This window comes from Culex quinquefasciatus, chromosome 1 (assembly GCF_015732765.1).
Source record: "Culex quinquefasciatus strain JHB chromosome 1, VPISU_Cqui_1.0_pri_paternal, whole genome shotgun sequence".
NCBI classification, from domain to species: domain Eukaryota; kingdom Metazoa; phylum Arthropoda; class Insecta; order Diptera; family Culicidae; genus Culex; species Culex quinquefasciatus.
The window spans coordinates 124,582,587-124,600,287 of record NC_051861.1 but is presented as its reverse complement, the minus strand read 5'-3'; the positions used below and the strand labels follow the sequence as shown (position 1 = coordinate 124,600,287).

The following is a 17,701-nucleotide window of genomic DNA, read 5'->3' as shown; positions in this document are numbered from 1 at the left end:
GACGATTGGATAAACATTTCTTTTGACTGGTTAGATGGCTGGACTGCGCTACATTTTTCAGCAAACGGTGGTCATGAACCCGTTGTAGACTATCTTTTGGGTAAATCAGCGATTGTCGATACTGAAACGGCTGAAAATGGACAAACTGCGTTACATCTCGCTGCAGCAAAAGGTCACTCAATCATTATTGAGGCACTATTGGGTAAGAAAGCGAATATCAACGCTAGAACGACGGACTCTGGAGCAACTCCACTGCATTTGGCAGCTCAGCAAGGATCGACTGAAGTTGTTTCCAAACTATTAGAAAATGGAGCAGATAAATATGCCACTACGCTGGTTGATGGTGAGACTCCTTTGCATGTTGGTTGTCGTTATGGTCATCTGGATATCGTAAAACTATTAACAGCTAATGAGGAAGATATCAATATTCGAACAACGAAAAACGAATCCACACCTTTGCACGTTGCTACTGAGAATAGACAAGCTGCCATTGCCAAGTTTTTATTGGAGATAGGCGCCTTGGTCAACGTTGTAACGAAAGATTTGGGATTCACACCACTGCATTTTGCTGCTCAGAATGATTTAAGCGAAACAGTATCACTTTTATTGGATAAAGATGCACCAACTGACAGTATTTCAAAGTCAGATGGACAAACAGCATTACATTTAGCCGTAACTCATCGAAATGCTAATGTTGTTAGTCTACTTCTAGAGAAAAAAGCAAACATTAACATCCAAACTGAAAACGATGGTTGGACTGCACTACATTTAGCAATAAGAAACAACTCTTATGAAATGGTTGAAATGATGCTGCAATACGTAACAGACATAAATGCAATCAATGTTTGCAAAAAGAATCAAACTTTGCTACACGAAGCCGTGTTAACTGGTAATTCAAAGCTGGTTAAACTCATTCTTGGTAGTGGAGCAGATACTGAAGCAGAGAATATTAACAAAATGACTCCGAAGGATTTGGCATCAAATTTAGACAACCAACAAAGACAGGAAATTGATGCAATTTTCAACGAGCATTTCAATAAAGATCTCACTTACGGGAAACGACCTGGGACAGCTGCAATTGCTGGTTTAAACTACGAATTGAAAATACTGACAATGGTTTTGTTCCGTTTGCTTCACGATGAAAAAATCGATGATTTTTATTTAGGTAGCAACATTGAAGGAGCTGGTTATTTTGACGACGTTGTCATAAGAACCAGATCAGGAGATAAATCTCGGGTTTACTTTATTCTTACCAAACATGCGAGAGCTGGACGCACTGAAAATTTGCTTGACACGATCAACATTCAAGGGACAAATTACAAATTTAATCTTTTTAAGTATTTTGAAAGCTACGTAGAAATACGGCAGCGTTTTAACTCAAAAAGTAACCATGTCATGTTCCAGGGGGAATTCGAACAAACAGAGTTAGAGCTGATACTCATGACTCCAATTGGGTTTGTAGTATTAGAGAATTGTCATACTGAACAAATTTCAGCTTTTAGTACTTTTTATACTAACAGCACAAGAAATGTGATTCAAATAATCCCTTCAAATGAATTGTTGCATGAATGGATATCGCAATCAAGCCAATTTTTGAAAAAAAAATTTAATGAAATAGAAAATGAATCTCATGAATCTCTATTGGACTTGGCGCGAGATTTCTTCTCGAAATTTAAAATTTACTCAGAATATGCTGCAGAAGACGAGATGGAAGGAATTATAAGACGTGACATTCTATCTAAACATTACGAATGTGATGAATTATTATATTTGAAGTCTTTAGCTGCTGTGGAAAGCTGGTATAAGCAAACAGGTGAGGTGACCTTTTTAACTAAAAGTAGTAAAATTTTCGAAACTTTTAACAACGAAATAGAACTGGATCAACTACATTCAATAAATACGAAAAAGGTTAAAGGTTTCGTTCCACGTGTCACCTATGAATATGATGATGCAACGAATTCAATATCAAAGGATTGTTTCAAAGAAATTGAAGAAACATTACCCTTTTTCATAAACTTTTTCAGCACCAAACCCTACATTACCTGCCTTAAGCTTTTATACCACGTTCATTCGCTAGGTTGTGAAGTCAAAATCGTGCTCCTCGATAAAGCAGAAGTCGAACAAACGCTGAGCGTTCTCTCGAAAGTCGATAAACCTCGATGTTTGTTTATCGCTGTTTTACCAGAACCGGATAAAGTGGCAATTGAAAAGCTACGTAAAAAAGTAAACAAACTCGTCGTTGTTACTAAACACGAATACAGAGGGGAGTGGAAATCAATCGAAGATAAGACTTAATGCAAGTTTAATGTCACAACAATTTCAAAAATCAACTTTAACGACCTGGTCTTCCGTGGTCTCTTTTGCAAGTTTTTGAGTCCAAAGGCTTGAATGGGGAGAGAGTGCCCAAACCTCTTTCTACTCCAAGAAACCTTCCACTTCCATAGGTCGAACTGACGACCTTTGGATTGCAGGTTTTTTTCTTCCCCATCCGATGGAAGGTTGGGGCAGATGGGAAGAGAAACCATGATCATCCGCTTACAAAGCGATCAGCGTAACCATTCGATCACGCCTGCTGCTCACATTATAACTATTTTCTCTACAAAACAAAATTTAAAAACAACATAATAGCAATCAGGGAATTACAATCAATTGAAAAGTGCATTAGATAGTATTAAAATAGTGTAAGTGTAATAATAAAATAAAGATGTATTAATTCCCAAAAAAAACCCTGTGTATGTTTTTTGAACTTCTATGACCAATCGCATGCAACCTCACACTTGTTTCCAGTCTCTGCTAGAATCTTTCAAATCCGAAAATTAAATTGATGACATTTTCTTTTTGGCTGGGTGGTTCTCTTGAACTTAGATTTTTTCCATGCAGTTCCGAAACTTTTACCATCGATTCCTTAGGTCGAAATAAGCCATTTTACAACATTGGTTTCTCCATACTCCATACTCCATACACTCTTGTAAAAAATATTAAAACCTAGGATAATTTCCTACAATTTAAATTTTTGACTTTTATGATCGGATATTAGGCCATATCTCGAAAACCATTGCTTTAATTTTAAAAGTCAATAAATTAATCAGATAAATGTTTCTTCTATTCAATAAAAATATCTTATAAACTTAAGAATCTAGCCTTAAAAAAATTTCAAAATAAAAGTTTCGTTGTTGCCTTCCCCACCTCACTCGAAAAATTCCAAAAAATATTGAAGCATTGACAATTTGAAAAGAGAATTTTGGGGAAAACTGGTACTTAAAACGCTGCAAAGCACTCAAAAAAGCCGGCGGTTTCGCTACCTTCAAGCATCAACACTTCCCGTGCTCCTGATCCTTACACCCAAAATTCAGAGTCGAGATAATCGTTCTCTCAAAATTTATTGAGGACTCAGTGCCAAAATCGATAGAATAATGGTACCAACTCACACCATCATAACAAATGAGTTCATTCGTTAGTTGAATCAATAAATCTCCAACAAGTGTCATACATCGACTTCTGACTTCTCCTTGGTCACTAAGCTGTGGTGCTAAGTCATTGGATTGGTTTGTCAAAGGTCTTAGGTTCGATTCCCGTTGTCGACACTTTTGGTTTTTTGTTTGACGGATGAACTTTTTTTGCAAATGAACCTCGAGAGAATAGTTCTATCGCCCATCTCGAGCTGTGTTCTCTGCGTCCGTGAATGGTACCACTATTCTCTCGACTCGAGACCATCATTCTCTCAGACTAGCGCTGCCAGTTTTGGGTGTATTCCTCCCCGGTAAGTGGTGGAAATGGGAGCGGCCGGCTGTCTGTCCCGTTCTGGTAGAATTGGTTTTACTTCCCTTTAATCAATTTCTAAGCAACCTCTGTGCTATGCAATCATCACTCAAACATGACGAAATCCAGTCCCCAACCCGCTGAGATCACCATCTCCAAGCGAATGCGAAAACATATGCCATCAGTTTTGTCTAAAAACAGATAACCGTGTATTTCAAGCGGCCTGTCAAGCAGGAGCGCACCCAACACACCATCGAGCGGATGGTGAGTTACTTGGAGCTAGCCGGCTACATGAGTGAAAAAGAGTTTTAAAAAATGGCAAATCGTTTCTCATTCTGTTGGATAATTTTGGAAGGGTCGGACGTTGAAATTTTCGCGGTTCACGACACAACATACAGCAGTGAAATAAACGTGTTAACCACTAAATAAATAACGTTGCCCGGGAACATCAAATAAGACTGTAAACAGCTAAATTCCAGCTACAACTGGTGCTTGTGGTCTTCATAGATATTTTGAATTTATCAAATCAGTTTCCAGCGTGGTGTGTAAGGTACAAATAGAGTTTATTGCTTCAGTAAGTGTTTTATCAATTCTTATTCTTCTGCGTTGCAGTTTCCAATAAACTTCAGCGCAATGGATCTAATGCAAGCAGCAGAGGAGAATGATATTTTGGAGGCAGAAAAACTGTTGAATTCCGGTGCAGACGTTAACTTTACAGACAACAATAGAAATACACCACTGCATGTCGCGGTAGCATCCGGAAATCCGAAACTTGTAGAACTGTTGCTGAACCGTGGAGCTAAAAGAGATGCTGTGAGCGGTGACGCATCAATGGGTGGAGAGAACAAACATGCGGTAGAAGCGGTTTTATTGAAGATGGGGAAATTCCGAGAGGTTCAGCAACAAGGAAAAATAAACAAGGGAATTCTGTACGAGACAAAGTTGCTGACCATGGTGCTGTTCCGGGTGCTCCACGTTGGTAGTAGTGACAGTTTTTATTTGGGAAGCAGCGATGCTGATGTAGGCGTTTTCGATGACATCATTCTCAGAACCAGTTGCGATGGTAAAACCCATCTGCAGTTTTTACAAGTGAAACACAAAAATCCCGGTTTTACAGTTAATTTCCAAGATTTGATCAAACCGGAAATCACAGAAAATGATTTTAACTTATCAACATACTTTGAGAGCTTCTTGAAAATACGTTACAAATTTAGCCCAGTCAGTGCTGATGTGATATTTAAAGGAGAATATGAAAACATGGACGTGGAGCTGATAGTCTTAACCCCAGCAAAGTTTATTTTTCCTAAGGATACTTATTGCAAAGAAACAAATAGTCGAGATACATTTTACACCACATATTTAGGAAAAACTCTACAAATAGAGTGCACTGAAACAATTTTAGCGATTTTAACAACTGAATCTAAAAAGTGGCACCAAAAAATTATCGCGGAGATTTTGGCTAAAATAATTATCATACAGAACTATAACACAAATAACCTGAAAGATTCCATATCAAAAATTGAACACGAAAATGTAGTGAGCACCTTGGCTGGCGAAAATTGCGACTTTAATGGTTCGAGTTTATTGCGACTGTACAACAACCAACGATTTGTTACAGTAAGTACGAAAGATTTGAAAAAGATGTGTGATGATATTGTGGACATGATCGACGAAAAACTTTTACCGACCAGTGAGGAGCATCATAATTTAGTGCATGATTTTTTATCCAAACTAAGATTTAACTCTGAACAGGCTACAACAGGCTGGACGCCATTACATTTTGCAGCATATTATGGCCACGATATAATAGTTGAACATCTTCTGGAAAAATCAATCGACATCAACACAGCCACAACTGAAATAGGTTCGACTGTATTGCATTCGGCAGCTCTGAAAGGAAATGATAAAATTGTTCAAATTTCACTCGAAAAAGGAGTAAATATTAACCGTAGCATGGCGGAAATAGGAATCACTCCATTGCATCTGGCAGCACGGGAAGGATTGACCGACATTGTGTCCTTGTTGCTGTCAAGAGGAGCAAATACTGATAGGGATACTTTAGTTGATGGTGAAACAGCGTTGCACATTGCCGCCCGAAAAGGTCATCTGGAAGTTGTTCAGCTGTTGTTGAAATATGGTGCAGATTTTAACAAGAGAACAAAAACCGATGGCTCAATGCTTTTACACTATGCAGCACTGAATAATAACCCTGGCATCATACAATTATTAGTTGAAAAGGGTGCAAACATTGACTGCACTACCGCAATTGAAGGTCGCACTCCTTTGTTTGACGCTTCTCTTAACGGTGCCATTGATGCTGTCAAAATTCTCCTCGAAATGGGATCAAACGTTCATCTCGGAGCGACTGGCAACGCTTACACGCCATTGCACTGTGCAGCACAAGAGAATCACCCTGACATTATCAAGTGTTTGGTTGCGAAGGGAGCCAACATTGACTGCACTACCTCTGATGAAGGTCGAACTCCTCTGGTTCAGGCGTCTATTTACGGCGCCATTGATGCTGTCAAAATTCTCCTCGAAATGGGAGCAAACGTTCATCTAGGAAGGACTGACAACGCTTACACGCCATTGCACTGTGCAGCACAAGAGAACCACCCTGAAATCATCCGGTTGTTGGTTGCGAAGGGAGCCAACATTGACTGCGCAATATCTGATGAAGGTCGAACTCCTCTGGTTCAGGCGTCCATTTACGGCGCCATTGATGCTGTCAAAATCCTCCTCGAAATGGGGGCAAACGTTCATCTCGGAACAACTGACGATGCTTACACGCCGTTACACTGTGCAGCAGAAATGAACCACCCTGAAATCATCAGGTATTTGGTTACGAAAGGGACCAACATTGACTGCACTACCTCTGATAACGGTCGAACTCCTTTATTTCAAGCGTCCTTGTGTGGATCCATTGATGCTGTCAAAATTCTCCTAGAAGTGGGAGCAAATGTTCATCTTAGTTCGACTGTCGATGCTTACACGCCATTACACTGTGCAGCACAAAAGAATTTCCCTGAAATCGTTAGATTATTGGTGAAAAAGGGAGCCAACATTGACTGCACTACCTCTGATGAAGGTCGAACTCCTTTGTTTGAGGCTACATTGTGTGGATCCATTGAAGCTGTCAAAATTCTCCTCGAAATGGGAGCAAACGTTCAGCTCGGAACAACTGACGATGCTTACACGCCATTGCACTGTGCAGCAGAAAAGAACTACCCTGAAATCATCAAGTGTTTGGTTGCGAAGGGGGCCCACATTGACTGCACTACCTCTGATAACGGTCGAACTCCTTTGTTTGAGGCTGCCTTTAACGGTTTCATTGATGCTGTCAAAATTCTCCTCGAAATTGGAGCAAACGTTCATCTAGGAAGAACTGACAACGCTTACACGCCATTGCACTGTGCAGCACAAAAGAATTTCCCTGAAATCGTTGGATTCTTGGTTGCGAAGGGAGCCAACATTGACTGCACTACCTCTGATGAAGGTCGAACTCCTCTGTTGGAGGCCTCTCATAACAATGCCATTGATGCTGTCAAAATTCTCCTCGAAATGGGTGCAAACGTTCATCTCGGAACGATTGACGATGCGTTCACGCCATTGCACTGTGCATCTCAGAAGAATTGCCCTGAGATTATAAGATTATTAGTTGAAAACGGTGCAAACATTGACTGCACCACCTCTGTTGACGGTCAAACTCCTTTGTATCAGGCGTGTGTAAGCGGTTTCATTGACGCTGTCAAAATTCTTCTCGAAATGGGAGCAAATATTCATCTTGGATCGTCTGACAACGCTTACACGCCATTGCACTGTGCTGCACAACAGAACTACCCTGAAATCGTTGGGTTGTTGGTTGCGAAGGGAGCCAACATTGACTGCACTACCTCTGATGAAGGTCGAACTCCTTTGTATGAGGCTTTTCTTAACGGTGCCATTGATGCTGGCAAAAATCTCCTCGAGTTAGGAGCAAACGTTAACCTCGGAACGGTTGACAATGCGTTCACGCCATTGCACTGTGCATCTCAAAAGAATTGCCCTGAGATTATAAAATTGTTAGCTGAAAGCGGTGCTAACATTGACTGCACCACCTATGATGATGGCCAAACTCCTTTATTTCAAGCGTCCTTGTGTGGATCCAATGAAGCTGTCGCAATTCTTCTCGAAATGGGAGCAAACGTACATCTCGGAACGACTGTCGATTCTTTCACGCCATTACACTGTGCTGCACAACAGAACTACCCTGAAATCGTTGGAATGTTGGTTAAAAAGGGAGCCAACATTGACTGCACTACCACCATTGAAGGTCGAACTCCTTTGTTTGAGGCTTCGCTTAACGGTGCCACTAATGCTGTTAAAATTTTACTCGAAATGGGAGCTAACGTTAATCTAGGAAGGACTGACACTGCTTCGACGCCATTACACTGTGCATCTCAGAAGAATTGCCCTGAGATTATAAGATTGTTGGTGGAAAACGGTGCAAACATTGACTGCACCACCTCCGATGAAGGTCGAACTCCTTTGTATATGGCGTCTGTTAACGGTGCCATTGATGCTGTCAAAGTTCTACTCGAAATGGGAGCAAACGTCCATCTCGGAACGACTGACGCTTCGACGCCATTGCACTGTGCAGCAGAAATGAACTACCCTGAAATCATCAGGTTTTTGGTTGCGGAGGGCGCCAACATTGACTGCACTACTTCTGACGATGGTCGAACTCCTTTGTATCAGGCGTGCTTGAATGGAGCCGAGGATGCTGTGAAAATGCTTCTTGATATGGGTGCTAACGTTAACCTGGGCGTTGCAGAAAAAGGTTTAACTCCATTACACTTGGCAGCACAAAAGGACCAGCCTGAGATCGTTCAACTGCTAGTGGCTAGAGGAGCAGACATAAACTGCACAACCACGGATGACGGTCGAACTCCACTGTTCGAGGCTTGTCGAAATAGCGCCTTGAATGCGGTGGAAATGCTTTTGAAGTTGGGTGCTAACGTTCATATCGCGCGAACGTCCTGGCCTTAGGTGCTAACGTTCATTCAATTGAGTTCGATAAATAGTGTTTAAGCTTGCGCGGAGAAGAACAAGATACCCGTTACCGGCGAGATTGCCATTTTTTCTTTGAATATATAACTGGTTCAAGGCAATAAACTCACTAGATTTCGGGGACTTTCTTTTATAATAAAAACACAGATATTTTGCAATTAACACTGGAACGCCCAACGCATGTCCAACTTACACGGACGCCCAAGCCTCCCAAAAAAGTTGGAACGGTAACTTCAACTCGCTGGTTCTCGGGCATAACTCAACCAATCGGGACGATTCTTGTTTCCAGTAATTTGTAAGAATGTCTAAATGATCCTAGAACTTTGCAGAATTTAATTTGATCAAATCTGTAATTTCTGCGACCGAAAACATCGTTCCACCTTTTTTCAAAACGACTGCCTCCGCGGAATTTTTGGCGAATTTTTTTTTGTACGCGAAAAAAAAAGTTGGAACGATGTTTTTAGTCGCAAAAATTACAGATTTGATCAAATTAAGTTCTGCAAAGTTCTAGAATCATCTAGACATCTTAGCAAATCACTGGAAAGAAGAATCATCTTGATTGGTTGAGTTATGCCCGAGATCCATTGAGTTGAAGTTACCGTTCCAACTTTTTTGGAGCCTTGGGCGTTGGAATGTTAACAAACAACACGTCTTATTCCACAGAAATTAACCACAAAACTGATTTGACAATCTTCATTCTCTCTTTCGCCGGCCGCGCGCAACTCGTTGTTTTCTCGCTCGTTGTTCTCTCTCGCAGCTCGCTAGCGCGCTCTCGCACTCAATCCACAATCAGCTAACAAGGCAATATTCATGAAGGTGCGCACTTTTTGTTGCGCTCTTAACTCTTATTTATGAATTATATCAATCTTAAAATAAATACTCATTTAATAATTTATTACATATTCAATCCTGTAACCCATAATCCCTACACAGACCACATCATTTCGGTCACTCAATTCAAAGAAATTCCCGAGTCAAATGGTCTTCTCGTAACTTGCACAAAGCCTCTCTTAACTGCCTTGGTGAAAGCTCCATGAAAAAAAGCTTTTTTTTTTCTTTTCACAGCTTACTGCAATGCTCCTGAATGTCGGCATTTCGCATAACCGCGAGATTTGAGCTACAAACTCGATTTTTGCTCTCCTCTCTCCCTCTCTTTCGCTTAATGCACTTTTCTCTATTCGGTTTTTTTTTGGGACGCTTTTGTTTACACGTGGTCGGGCAGCCCTTTCCCGTCGACCGCAAGCCAGGCCAGCCTACTTCGTGCTTATTGTGCTTTGCGTTGCGCGGTCGTCAACATCTCGTGCGCGCGCGCGTCGTTCGTTCGCGATTTCGGGTTTGGCGCGCGTGTCACTGCCGGCAGTCGATTCCGTTCGCGAGTGATTAGTGAGCGATTCATTTGATGCGATAACGATCGAAGTTCTGGGGATTTGTATCGTTTAAGAGTGTCTTTTTTTCGTTAAAAAAGTGATTTGAGCTGATATTCACTGTTATGTTCCCCGAATCCAGCCAGCATCCACCGAAAAGAAGAAAAAAAAAACCAGTTCGGCCCAAATCGAGGTGTGACGAAAGTTCGAATTTAGTGGAATTGCCAGTCTAAAACAACCGGCGAAGAAATCGACCCAAAAGTGCGCCAAATAGTGTATCGTCAGTCCAAAAAAAAAAATAAAGTGCCAAAACAAGAGGGAGAGGGAGCAAATCAACCGATCTGGATTAATGAAAAGCAGGCGCTGCGACAAGAAATCGATCAAAGAAGGCGGCGTAACGAGAAGAGCAGGAAGAAAATAACGACAAGCGGATTCCCGAAACGCCGAAGACGAAAAAAAAAGAGCAAGCTGAAAAAAGAGGAAGAAGACGACAAAATCATAACAAGGTGTGACAAAAGGAAAAAGTGCTTAAATAGCGGAGTGCGTATGTGTGAGTGTTAGTGTGTGTGCCGAGCTAATCGTCACGATTGGTCACTTTTATGAGGAGCATTAGTAGCGGTAATTTGACATGAATATAGGGATCGATTCGCGATTTTTTGTTCGGTGAACACGTTTTAATTGCTGCTTTAAAGTTGGTGGAGAGAGTGACCTTGAGATTGACACATAGAAAATCAGCCTGAAGAAAAAAATGTTTGCAAATAAAAAAAGATCAAACACAAGATAGTCAAAATGCATTTGACAGTGCTGCAAGAATTTTTATTTTGTTTTTTTTTAGAGCCAAAAATAAGGTCTTAAGTTAAGTTGACTAAGTTTTCACAAGTTAAATAATTTAATTTGAACTTAAACAGTTATTAAAAATATTTATAGATGAGATTCTCAATTCTTACGGGATATTTTCACTAGTAAAAGTGAAACTTGGTGTACTAATCATAAAATCTAAAGTTTTCTTTTTTTAACCTTAACATTCTTAAGCCTAAGTTCAATCAAACTCTTCGCATTTTGTAATCATTTGATGATTCCGAAAAAAAATATGTCAATTTTGATTTTTTTTACCTCATTCAGTGACTTGATTGATCATTTAAAAAATGTTGTAAAAATGCGAATTTAAATGTTTGTTTTCATTTTTACTCGTATATCTGCTTGTGAATACTTACTAAAATTCATGAGCAGGGTTAGTAAATTTTCACGATTTCGCGGATAGCGTAAAAATCGGGAAAATTCAAAATTTCCGTAAATTTCCGTGAATTTTTTCTTTTTTTAAAATCAATGTTTTTAAAAATAACAACATGTAAATGAAACTAGCTTTAAATTTAAAAGTGTAATTGAAGAATTGAAAGGAAATTAAACAATAAAATACAATTGTTACAACATATACTATTAAATGAATGCTATGAATACTTTAGTAAAATTAAAAAGAATCAAAATGCAAAGGCCTGGAGGATAACCGTTATTATCATTTCAAAAATAACTTCAATTTCCAAGAATTTTAAATTTGTTAAGTTTTATGCATCTTTTAATGCTCTATTTTGATTTTATACTTTTTAATCATTCAAAACAAATTTTAAGGAGCCAAATTCAATTTCTTAAGTATATTTTGAAAATGTTTCAAAACACTTCGCATATTTTTTCAAGTGAATTAATTAATTTTTACTGTAAAGGTGAAATTAAGAAGATACAGTCGATTTTCTCTAAGTCGATAATATTTATTTTTGTTTACTAATTTGTGTTTATGCTCTGTCAAACATTTTGAACGTTTTGAAGATTTTTACAATAATTTTTACTAGACTTAAAATGTTCTTAAAAATGTCGAAAATAGTAAAAAAAAAATAATAAGTTTTGGCAGGATGAATAATACCAGTGTTGGTATTCTCGCGCTCTCCCGAGAAAAAATCCTCTCTCTCGAGTTCTCGCCGCGAGTCTGCCGAGAGAAACTCACCGATTGTCCGTGCTCTCCTCCGTTCGAGAACGGGCTTTCTCGCGAGCCAGAATTGCCCGTTCGCGAGAGGTTGAACGTGTTAGAAACGAACCAAAAAAAACACAGCGATTGAAGTTACAACTCTATACCAGGCCTGCAAAATGTTTCCAACCCAGCGTACACATGAAGCAAACCAAAATGTCAGTTCACTGCTAGCATCTGACTGTAAGCCTACTGTGTCCGTTCAACCACTGCCGCCTGACTCGTGCCGGTCGGCTACTGGAGAATGAGAGACGTGAAAAAATGAGCTACACTCACTCAATTCGTGTCGTATGACTGACTCGTAAAATCCTCTCGAAACACTATTTTGACTATTTTTAAACAATTGAATGGTTCTAGACTGTGCAAAACACTTAAAACAACCATAACTTATATTCAAAATTACATTTCCACGCATAAATACCAACTTTTTGTGTAAAAACTTGTTTCTTTATGTGTGTGCGTGCAACGTCGAATGAGCGTTGGTCGACTACTGCCTCGCATTGCAGCTGCTCAGTGAGCTAGGGCACTCACGACTGAGTCGGGTTTGTTTATGTCACGGTTTTGCGGTTTAGTGAATGGATCTCAAAAATTCGAGTCAGCGTCACCGATTTTCGAGTCAGGACCCCTGACATTTTCAGCTCTGCTCTATACCATCGCCTGGTTCGCATTCATAAGTCTGATAAACAAATAGCTAGCTTGGGACGAATGGCTAGCACGAGGCACTCGCGAACGCTCGCGACAAGAGTGAGAACGCGAACGAAAATGCGAGTACGAGCGAGAAGAGAAAGGTACTACAAGTTCTTTCTCTCGCTCGCGAACGAGAAATGCTTTCCTTCTTCTCGCTCGAATTTCAACACTGAATAATACTGATTTATTTCAAATTCAAAAATCGTTAAAAATAATTATGGTCGCCGTGAAAATTGCATTTTTTTTTAAAGTGAAAAATCACTAAACCTATTCATAACGTAAATATTACCTTTTAATTGAAAACTACAAAAAATCACATTTAAAAAATCTTTGTGGACACAGTCCAGGCTCGATTATCCAAAAGTTTTGGAAAAAAGATAACTTATTCAAATCTTCGGAAAATCTAATCACATTTTTTTTTTTCATTGGCTTTCGCTGTTAAATTTATTAAGAATGTTTAAATCCAAGATGGCGGCCAAAATGAGGGTGATGAAAAATTTAGTAAATGCATTTTTCAATGCAACAAATTTGACTAAATTAAAGTCGCGGATCTTGATTTTGATGTTAAATGTAATTAAAATATAACAATACGAAAAAAAAATTTGCGGTCATAATTCAAATATTCGAAGTTTTATACAAACCTTCAGTAAATTGAGGCTCCGGATAATTGAGTAGAGGTGGGCAAAATCGCTCTATTTTAGGAGCCGCTTATTTTCGCTCGCTCTTTAACCTTCGGGAAGTCGCGTGTTTTCGCCTTTCTTACAAGTGCCCTTACAAACTGTGTACAAAGTACACGTACGCGACCTCCGGTGGGTTAAAATGGGCCACTCTTTTGAACGGCTTTTTCGCTCTTTTTCAAAAATTTTGTTGAAAAGACTGTTTTGAAGAATGGTGTGATTTTTGTTTTTTTTAATTAGACTTTAGGCCATTGCAAATATTTTACAAAGATTATGTCGACCCCCCCCCCCCCCCCTTTCAATATTGGTCTGAAAAATCAGGGGGCAAAAAAATATTTTTCCAGAAAACTTTAAAATTTCCATGAAAATAGAAGTCTAATCAACTGAAAACAATCTAAAATGCCCTATTCTGCATTGATTATCATATTTAGTATATTTGGGCTTGTTTAAGAATGTTTTGAATTTTTATGAAATTCCAATGTACAGCACCGCAAAAAAACTAAACTTTTTCGTGAAAAATAAAATTTTCGTCAATACTTAGATATTTTGGAATCTAATGATGGCAAAACAACTGGACAGGTGTTAATGCACTTAAAAACACTTTTTTCATTAAAACGTTGAAACCATTCCTCGTAATTTCAATTTTTATACTTTTTTATTTTTTTAATAAGCGCCCAAACTTAAATCTAGAGTTTTGAAGAAAATTGCTGTTAATTTTACAAATTGCTTTTATATCTGCTAAAATGAAACAATATTTTTATGAGAAATTTGAAAAATTAAATTACATTTTCAATCCTCAAAAACAAATTTCTTGCTACAATTTGTTGGAAATTCAATCGATGATATTTATAATCTTCAAAATAGACAAAAGTTTAAAAATCATTCCATCATGGAACGGTTCATTCAAAAGACCAGAGTTTCAAAAAGAACCGCGGCTCTTTTTTTTGCGAGCCATGGTTCGTTCGCTCTTTTTTGTGATCCGACGCTTTGAGCGGCTCGCTCTTTTATTGCCTATTACTAAATTGGAGGTTTAGATGTGCTCTTTCGATTGAATTTTGGCCCGAAACCCGGAACTCAAAGTCTGATTTTTGAGAGCTCTTTTTCTGAAATACATGAGCGATGTCTGTATCCGCTCTTAAAAATGTGTGTCTTCCATCACTGGAAAACCGCTCGTAATACCCACAATTTTTATAAGTCAGATCTGTAGCCGTGGGGTCGGAGACGAACATTTTATTTTTCAATTCCCAATTTTCGACCAGTAAATGTGGTCGAAGCTATTTTTAGAGGTATTTTTTTGACTGTTTTACAGATAACACTATCAAATTTGAAGAATTCAGTTTCAAACAAAAAGCCATTCGAAAACACGCGAAAACACACATAAACTGTTTGGGCCCAAAATTTGAAGCTTTTCCAAAATGTATTTTCATAGATATAGCCATTTTAGTGTTTTTCGTCATATTTTTATCTTATTTTTTCCTATTAAATTTTTGGATTTATACAAAATCATATACTGAACATCAAATTCGAAGTCCCGGCTCGTTCTCGTTCTCTCTCGAAAGCTCGACAAGTCGTCAAGTCGAAGCTTCAACGCCAGCGCTTCAACGCCAGCGCTTTTACGCTTGCGCGTGAAATTGTTCTTTCTGGCTTCTCATAATTGATCGACAAAGTGCAATAGCGATACATATTTTTTTAAGTTAATCATAGACTAACAATAAAGACTGAATAACCTTTATTTTTTTTTTCTAAAAATGTCAATCCAATATGTTTTTCTTAAATAAATTTAAATGTCTTGCGACAAATAATGTACTTTAAAAAAAATGGCATTTGAGGTTTAGCCTAAAAAGATTCGAAGTTTTAGGTAAAATTCTCACTGGATGGTATCATTATGTTTTTGAAAAAATAATTGCACCAATATATTTCCGGAGTTTCATCATTTTGTAAGAAAGGCTCTATTTCACCTCTGGTGATATTAAATCGGGGTTTTTTTTAAATATTTATGCACTGATGCAAAGTTGAGGACGCCACTATTGAGCATCCAAATAATAATGGTGCAATATTTTTATATAAGAAAAAAATATATTTTTTTTCTAAAAATTGGCAGCGCTGCCCAATGGCTTCACAAATTATAAGGAAAGCATTTTTTTAGCCAAAACTGATATATTTCTAAATATTAATCATGGCGAAATTCCATCTATTATGTGAAATAGAAAAAAGTGGGATTTTAAAGAGTGTATTTTCTTCTTTTCTAGTTTTTAGACACATTTTTGGGAGAATTAACAAAAAGATTTTTTTCATTTCATGTTTAATATTCGTTTAGTTGGCTGCCCTGTTAAGAGACATCGGTACTTAAGTGATTTGTTAAGCATTTCTGGGCACACTGCCAAAAGATTTGTTGGATTAGCGCAGCGATTCTCAACGGGGGTACCGGGCCTACTTGATTTACATGGTAGGGGGTACCAGCCTAGAAGAAGGTTGAGAATCGCTGGATTAGCGGAATAGTTTGTTTTTTTCAGCTTTTTCAACTTTTTATTTGTGTTTTGTTTCTGATTTGAGTTCATGAATCAATTAAAAATAAAGCAACAACGAAACCTCCCATTTATGCCCCAACAATTCCACCAACGTCAATTGCCGCTCAGTACCCGATCGTTTTTGAATTAATTGGAGTATGAATCCACGGGTAAGAGGCTACTGCTGGGTGAATTAAACCATAAAGAAGCTCACGAGCATAAACAAGAAATCCGAACCCAGCCGGTGATGCCTCTGGCGGACGAAGCTGCTCGAATGATGAATGGTATTGAAAACTAAAACTTGCTTTTTTAGCAGAAGTTTGGTTACAAATTTAGCCATTTATCGAAGCGAGATCGGAACCCTTTCAATGTGAATCGATTTCTAGTTAGGAAATAATGGAAGAAAAGAAAAAAAGTGAGAATGATGTGCGGTTTTCGTTTAGTGAAATCATTTGGGGTTTGCTGTCTCCGTTGAAGTCTCTCAGGTGTGACCTTCTCGCTGTCGCCGTCGTTTTTATGTTTTTTTTTTTGCTGAAAAGGGAACAATAAAGTAAGCTAAAGAGGGGAGGGGATTTTGCTCAACAGTTATCTCATGTAAACATTCTGCCTTTTGTTGCTCAGCTATACCGGGAATTGTTTGCGCTGAAAACCAAGTCTGCAATCAACAAAGTCAACGTTAACGGAAAAGCAGCGCAGTGTGTAGTCACATGATTAGTACGTCATCGTAACAACACACACACACACGTGGAGTTCACAAAACGGAACCCCTGCGATGTCTGCGCAAAATCACAACAATTTTGCTTGGTTTTGGTTGAGGGAATTTTCCCCCCTCGAGCTGATGAAAACATTACGAGTTCTTCCCGCCGAAGACACCTGTTGCCTTAAGAGGGCAAGAATGGCCGTGGAACTAATCGATCGAAAGTTTAGTTTCCGACTTTGTTTGGTTTTGTCTGGCACTCTGGTGGAAAGCAGCGAATCGAAGCCGGCTAATTGAATTAGGATTCTATGGCTGGAGCGGGCGCGGGAGGGTTGTTTGTTCAATGGGAAGAAGTATTTCGAACGAAAGCAGGTGAAAAGTGCTGTGGGAAAATTTGTTAAGTGTGAATGATCGGTGAGGCATGGACACCGGCTCTTCAACTCAAAAGTTTGAAAAGAACTTCACCGCAGATATAGAGCTTTGAAGTTTAAGATATTTAGAACCACCATCAAATCTCAATCATAATTGGAGCAAAAATTTAAAAATAAGATCTAAAAACGATGATTTATTCGGAATTCAATTAAAATTGTTTAAAATTTAAATCATTTTTTTTATATTTTTTCAAAGACGCAAAAAACCCTTTATAAAATTAAGTGTCTATTGTCAACAATATTTTTTTCTATCCCTTGATTTTTTTGTCCTATTTTTGTCAAAATTAAGCAGTTTTGCATTTATCAAAACAACTTTTTTCAATCCCCCAATAAACTGAAATCCTTAAAAATTCTGTTTCTATTTTTTTGTATTTTTTATTTGTATCAAACATTGTCCAGCGATTCTTTAAGTTCAAATAAGCAATTTTGCATCATTTGTTTCTTTATACACGTCTTAATACAAATATAAGGGCTATCCATACACATTGAACAATTGTGTAAATTTGGATGGTG

The 17,701-nt window shown here is 38.4% G+C and overlaps 3 protein-coding genes across 5 annotated transcripts in view; all 3 read left to right on the top strand.

Annotated features, from left to right (window-relative positions):
* On the top strand, nt 1–2,696 carry LOC119771134 (alpha-latrocrustotoxin-Lt1a-like; the record flags this gene model as incomplete). The annotated part of the gene is made up of 1 exon (XM_038266544.1): nt 1–2,696. A coding segment is annotated over one exon (2,295 nt), but the record flags the coding sequence as incomplete, so codon positions are not given.
* A 1,413-nt stretch (nt 2,697–4,109) lies between these two features.
* On the top strand, nt 4,110–8,860 carry LOC6050811 (serine/threonine-protein phosphatase 6 regulatory ankyrin repeat subunit A). 3 transcript variants are annotated; one of them, XM_038266582.1, is made up of 3 exons: nt 4,110–4,309; nt 4,372–7,746; nt 7,951–8,860. In XM_038266582.1, the coding sequence occupies exons 2-3, from the start codon at nt 4,393–4,395 to the stop codon at nt 8,785–8,787; spliced, it is 4,191 nt and encodes a 1,396-aa protein (XP_038122510.1). In that variant the 5' UTR covers nt 4,110–4,309; nt 4,372–4,392; the 3' UTR covers nt 8,788–8,860. The 3 variants fall into 3 exon arrangements, with proteins under 3 accessions (XP_038122510.1, XP_038122509.1, XP_038122507.1); XM_038266581.1 differs by having other exon boundaries at nt 4,110–4,304; nt 4,372–8,860; XM_038266579.1 differs by having other exon boundaries at nt 4,372–8,860.
* A 1,428-nt stretch (nt 8,861–10,288) lies between these two features.
* The window catches only part of LOC119771133, a 35,784-nt gene continuing 28,371 nt past the window's right edge, over nt 10,289–17,701 (top strand). The window contains exon 1 of the mRNA XM_038266543.1: nt 10,289–10,790. The gene's annotated coding sequence lies outside the window, so the exon portion shown is untranslated. The remainder of the gene's footprint in view (nt 10,791–17,701) is intronic.

What these genes read in the sequence shown, in the direction of transcription:
- LOC6050811 (XM_038266581.1), top strand. Translation starts at nt 4,393, where the DNA reads ATGGATCTAATGCAAGCAGCAGAGGAGAATGATATTTTGGAGGCAGAA.